Consider the following 6,216-nt stretch of genomic DNA (forward strand, 5'->3'; position numbering starts at 1 on the left):
CCCCCTATACGTCGAAGAATTGCCTAAGTGATGTCAGCGCATTTGCATGAAGCCGGAGTACCCGAGGGGTCCAATATTGGATCCAACAACATCCCAACACACTTTTGTACACACCATGTGGACTCACACAAGTTTTGGGGGAATTCCCACCCTCCGAGGTGCGGCATCCAGCGAAACCCTAATCCGTTGACCGCACGGTCTACAAAATTGACTACATCCCAACGCCGGTGCCCCGGTGGTTCATGCCTTAACTTTATCTTGGTTAGGTCATATGGACATTTGGTGGAAATGATGGATCCATATTATCTCAAGATTCCCTCCGGTTCACCCCGTAAGGGAGTTCCCCTATAGGTTCTGGAACCGCCTAAGTGTCGTCAGCGCATGTGCGTGAAGCCCGGACAACCCTAGAGGTCCAATATTGGATCAAACAACATCCTACCACACTTGTGTACACACTGTGTGGACACACACGAGTTTTGGGGGGGCATTCACACCTCCGAGGTGCGGCATCCGGAGAAACCCTAATCCGTTGACCGCGTGGTCTAGAACATTGACTACATCTCAGCGGCCTTGCCACGATGACATTATGCCTTCATTTGAGCTTGGATAGGTCATAGGGACATGTGGTGGCAAGGATGGATCCATATTATCTCAAGATTTCCTCTGGTTCACCACACATAATATGTAAAATAAGGATTACAAGCACATTAAATTTAAAGAAGTAGACATAGAATAACGATACACTTAAGAACTAGACCCACACACGAACTAAAACACTTAAAAAACTAGACCCAAATATGAACAAAACACTTAAAGAAGTAGACCCACACTCGATCGACAAACGATGAGCTAGACACCCGGACATGACATTGAAATTACTCGACACACAAATATTAATCAGTTGTCGAAATCTTCCTCATCGCTGGGGGTGTCCTCTGAAGCGGTAGTTGATTTGCAGTTCACCCACTGGTCATCATTACGCTCCCATGTCGACGCCTCTCCTTTGGCATACTCCGCTTCATATTTGGCCCTCCTCTGCCGCTTTCCCGCCCTCTTCGCTCTCCTCGCCACCTACCTCTCCTTCAAGAATGCGCGCGTGGTTGCCACGTCTTCAGGATGGTCTCTACGCCACTACGCTATGAACTGATCGTCAGCCTGGGCGATGGCAATCCTCTACTAACCTTGGTGGTAGCGCCGCACTTCCTCCTCTAAGCGAAGTGGCGGCTCAAGAGCAAGACTCTTGGCTTCCGTCAGACACCTGACCTCGGGAAGCTCATTTGGTTGCATGGCCGGGCAAACCTCCATGCCGCAACGTTGTATGCGCGGGCAACATCCGCCTTCTTGTAGAAGGTGCCGAGCCACACACGCACTCCAGCGGCGGTGATTTCAGCCGCGAAATGGCCCCCTGGCCGCAAGCGAACACCGATGAACCCCGTGTTGCTATGTCGACGAGGAGCCATCTCGGAGGCAACAGAGCCGAGAGGATTGTGTGGTGGTGTTGGAGGAGAAGTGCTGGTGCTGTGTTGGAGGAGAACGGCCCAAGACATGGCTATATGTAGGCAGGCGAGGGGCTGAAACGGCGAGAAAACATGGCGGGAGAGAATGAGCGGGAGAGAAATGGAGAGAGAGAAAGGACGGGAAAGCTTGGCGGGAGAAATTGGGCGGGAAAGCTGTGCCGATTGTAGCTTGGCGGGAGAAATTGGGCGGGTGAGAGACAAAATTCACAACGTCATTTCATGTGGCCGTGGAGACTGCTATTCGCAGGGTACGAATTTGTCAAATTGATAAAAAATAGAACCATGTTTGAATAGTTGATACTAATAAATAAATAAGTACAAATATAATATAAGATAATAACTAGGAATAAAAAAGAAAAATAGGAAGGTGCTACGCCGAGGGTGGCCATCGGCGTAGAGAAAAGAAAAAAACTGGAGTAGGGCGCATGCCTAGGCCTACGCCGACGGCCCGCGATGCGCCGAGGGCAGTCGTCGGCGTAGCGTTTCTACGCCGAGGGAATCGCTACGCCGATGGCCCTTTTGGCGGGCTAGCCTGGTCGGCACATATGGTGACGGCCCCAACTTTTGGTCGTCGGCGTATGAGAAGGCCGTCGACACCATGCGCCATCCCTGTACTGAAAGTCCCTTATTGTAATGAATAAGAAAGTCGACTATGGCAATGACAAACAAGAACTCGTGAGTTATGGTGTTCGACCATGTATGCGGCAGGTTCTCTGACTTTCAAGACATCAAGCTGACGACATCTTCGATGGTTCATGCATGGCCTCGACCGTAGGCAACGTCCCTTTTTGCTGAGATAGCGGGGTTGGTGGACGAGCTCGGCGGTGGCTGGTAGGTAGCTCGCCGTTCTTTGTCTTCTCCCGATGACTTGGTCCCGTGTGTTGTAGTTGCTGCTGCGGGCGGAGGTGAAGTATGTGGATGATGATGTGGCGAGGCGAGTGCTCTACCTTTTGAATCGGTGCATTCTCTCTTGAGCTAACCACACATACACGCTCTTTTTTGGCCTCCATCTTATCGTATGTGAGATTCATTCGTCAAGGAAAGAAGAGGCGCATGTCTTATAACTGAAAAAATCCCGCGCTATCTTCTTCTTTTTTAGGGAAGAAACCCCCGCGCTATCTTCTTATGGAATTTCCAAAATTTACATGAAAAAAGAAAAGCCAGCTAGACCACGACTTGGACCAACTTGGGCCATCGAAATTACGGACTAGTATTGAGTTGGGCCAAGACGACACGAGAACCTCATTCCTCCAAGCTCCAACTTCCCCCGCGCCGCCGCCGCCTCAACGCCGGCCGCACCAGCCAATCCCCTCCGCCGCTCGCCGCCGGCCGCACTAGCCCCTCCGCCGCTCGCCGCCCACCCAGCTTCCTCCACGCCGGACGCCCCCACCCACCCAATCCCCTCCGCCTCCGCCTCAACGCCGGCCGCACCAGTCCCTCCGCCGCTCGCCGCTCGCAGCCCACCCAACCCACCCAGCTTCCTCGACGCCGGACACCCTCACCCACCCAATCCCCTCCGCCGATCGCCGCCCACCCAACCCACCCAGCTTCTTCGACGCCGGACGCCCCCACCCACCCCCAATCCCCTCCACCGCCTCCTGGACCCGCCGTCGAGGAGCACCGCCCGAGGCTCGGGAAGACGGCCCTGGACCTCCTCCATGGCGTCCGCGTCTACCTCGCCCGCCACGGTAAAGTTCCGATCTCCGCTTCCAGACCTCAATCTTCTTCCTATTGCTCATGCTCTGTCCCGTGCAGAAAATTTGAAGGGCCTCCCTCAGCTGCTGAACGGCCAAGGAGAGGTCCTGCTCAGAAGCTGCGGCTGGGCCTGGACGCAGACGACCACGCACAAGGAGACGGCAACCTGGACATGATCGTCCAGGAGGAGGAGCTCGCACAACCCGACCCCGACGACGACCACGGCGACGCCCACAAAATAAGGTCCTCACCTTTTTCCCCATCTTTCTGCCGTGCACTAACCTAGTTCTTCCCCACGATGACATGTTTGTGTGCACCTCTTTACACATGAGCATATAGCTGTACGTATTTTCTCTAAATATTTGTCCGGAAAAATGTGCTGCTGATGATTCAGGGCATCTTGTAGTTACTTTAAGAATTGACCAACTTGTTAATGATTCCTGATATTGGCTTCATTCTTATTATTTGCTTATGCTAGAGTTCCTGATGTTGTTAGCTCTGTTCCTGACATATGCAAATTATTTACGCTGTCGTGTTGTTTGGTTGTTCCAAGTTGAGTGGATAGGTAAAAATATGTATGGTTTACTGTACTAGCTGATTAATGTAGTACTTGTTCTACTAGTACTTGGACAAAGATGCAAATTTTTTTTTCAATTCTGCATATATATGTCCACCACCTATCTTATGCTGCTCAAAGTATCATCTTGATGATTTCATTATGACCATATAATAGCTGGTGCATGTACATGCTTGTGTATTAGTGCTCTTGCTGCCGTGACACACTTTGCATATGTAAACAGATTTTTTAGATGCCATGTGCGCGCTCTTTCTTGCTTTTGCACACCTTCCTGTACAAAATATTGTATCTACCATGGTGGTGTTGTGTAATGATGTGCATTGTTACTTTTTATCGATCCCACTGTCGGGATATTTGTTTAATGCTTTCCATACTGGTGTGGTAATTAATATGACATAAAGAGCCAAAATTAAGTCTATTCATATGGTTTGTTACTTTCTCAGCTTTGCCTTTGGCAAGCCTTATGATTTGTGTCTGGTAATGAAGTTCTTGTGTTGCTGATATGCAGGTATACTTCTGACATTTCCCACTGGAGGGATGTCATTTGCCAAGCAAAGTCAGGGATGGGGAAGGCTGCTTGTGGTATTGTCCCACACGAGAGAGCTGGCTTACCAGGTTTGTAAAACTGGGTTTTTGCACTTCTGGTTTGTGCACATTTCTCTCCTTCTTCTTGATTAGCTCCTTGCTTTTGTGTTCTGAATTGAAGGTTACTCTATTCTATGGAGATATTCACATAAAGAAACACTAAGGATTTATTTGCCATCCTCACTGTGGTGGGCACAACTTGAAGGATTCTAGCTCTAGCTAGAGAGAAGGACCTTTCTTTGATGAATGTGGGCATTCATATGAGTGTGATAAGATGCTAGAGTCACCTGGTAACTTTTTATCCTCATTTCTTCCATGTGTAGAGTTTTCTAGTCATATATATATGTATATGATGGACAGAAGTGTAGGTTATGCTATGCTATTCGTTGTATATAGTCAATTAGCACTAGTGACATGTATATAGTATTTTGAGAATTAAGTTCTTGCTTGCCTACTTGCCATGCGTTGTATATAGAAGTCCCAGGATGGGATTGCAGAAACTTGCATGTTGCCATGCATCAGCTTTGCCATGACGTTGATTGTTGGGTAGTTCTCTCACCGATGGCTGCCGGATCCGGCAGGCAGGCTGTGTGGTAGCTTTGTTTTTCGACTCAATGGGTTTAGTTGAGTCCTCAGGTAGCCATGACCCTAGACTCCGTGACTTTTATGATATGGATGACATAGTAGTCAGTGCCCTATCTATCTATTTGCTTGATTAACTATGGAAGTGGTTTGGATTGAGGCCTCAGGAGTGAGTGCACCGCCACCGTCACCGACTGGAGTCGCTCGCTGCCATCTAGAATCGCATCCCCGCAACCTGGAATCATTCTCTCCTCCGCCGCCTCAATTATTCTTTGACTTCACAAGTCATTGCATAGCATTTCATTAATTTTATATGTATATTCGCTGTATCGCCGTATTGTTGTTTCTAGAAATTGCCGTATCGCGTATCCCCGTATCCGTATCGACGTATCTGTCTCGCCGTATCGGTGCTTCGTAGCATAGTACATTCAAGTCTACACAAGTCTTGCTTTTGACATGATCCGTGACACCATCAAGCCATATTTGTATTGCGGTTTTGCAATTCCAGTGTCTGGTTGCGCTTGTTTGGAGCTGATCTGCACTAAAGTGGCTAAGTTCTGATCCATATTGTACTAAATCAATGACACTTAATATGGATTGGAGGGAGTACTTTTTTTTTTGCCTAGCTGATTCCTAAGATGAGTTCTGTTACCTAGCTGATTGATGCATGTGCTGCTACTGACTTGGATATTCCTTTATCACTTCCTAGGTTTAATAAGAAAGAATAACATTACTTCCTTTTTTTCAGCAGGTAAAGAAAGAAGAAGAGCAAGAAGGCTACAAAGAAGGATCCGCCCCAGAACCTTTCATTCTTTTGCATTTGATCTTCTTGGTGCGGTAGTCGGGAAGCGCGACCCAAAGAGACATCCCGGCATATGCAGTGCCACTTTTATGTGTAGTACACCTTTTCGGTCCTTGTAATATTCAGTAGTACATGTTGTAAACTCTATTTGTGTAATGCTCCAGGCTTTGGAAGCTGTAACAATTTGGTAAATGCCGACGTCTGTGATCTTTGATCCTAGCTCGTGTTTCTGTTTGGTAAATGCGCACATCAGCAATATGTGTATTACCCGTGAGCAGGGTTGGATCGTGTGTTGTACGAACGTTTGTTCTACTACTATGTTGTTTGAATGTTGCAAAAAGAGGAAAGGTTATGGCAAAATTTTGAGCACTATGGATAGTTAAACTTGCATTGACTTGTTAGCTTTGTTTATGTTTCTCATAATTCACTGTAGTTTTTCTGTCTCAAATGGACCAGGT

General features: G+C 48.1%; 1 protein-coding gene across 1 annotated transcript; it reads left to right on the forward strand.

Moving 5' to 3' along the window:
* The first annotated feature begins 2,169 nt into the window (after positions 1–2,169).
* On the forward strand, positions 2,170–4,757 carry LOC124689550. Its single transcript, XM_047223064.1, has 4 exons — positions 2,170–2,192; positions 3,273–3,455; positions 4,298–4,404; positions 4,496–4,757. The coding sequence occupies exons 1-4, from the start codon at positions 2,170–2,172 to the stop codon at positions 4,585–4,587; spliced, it is 405 nt and encodes a 134-aa protein (XP_047079020.1). The 3' UTR covers positions 4,588–4,757.
* The last annotated feature ends 1,459 nt before the right edge of the window (positions 4,758–6,216 follow it).

Source organism: Lolium rigidum, chromosome 2 (genome assembly GCF_022539505.1).
Source record: "Lolium rigidum isolate FL_2022 chromosome 2, APGP_CSIRO_Lrig_0.1, whole genome shotgun sequence".
Lineage (NCBI taxonomy): Eukaryota > Viridiplantae > Streptophyta > Magnoliopsida > Poales > Poaceae > Lolium > Lolium rigidum.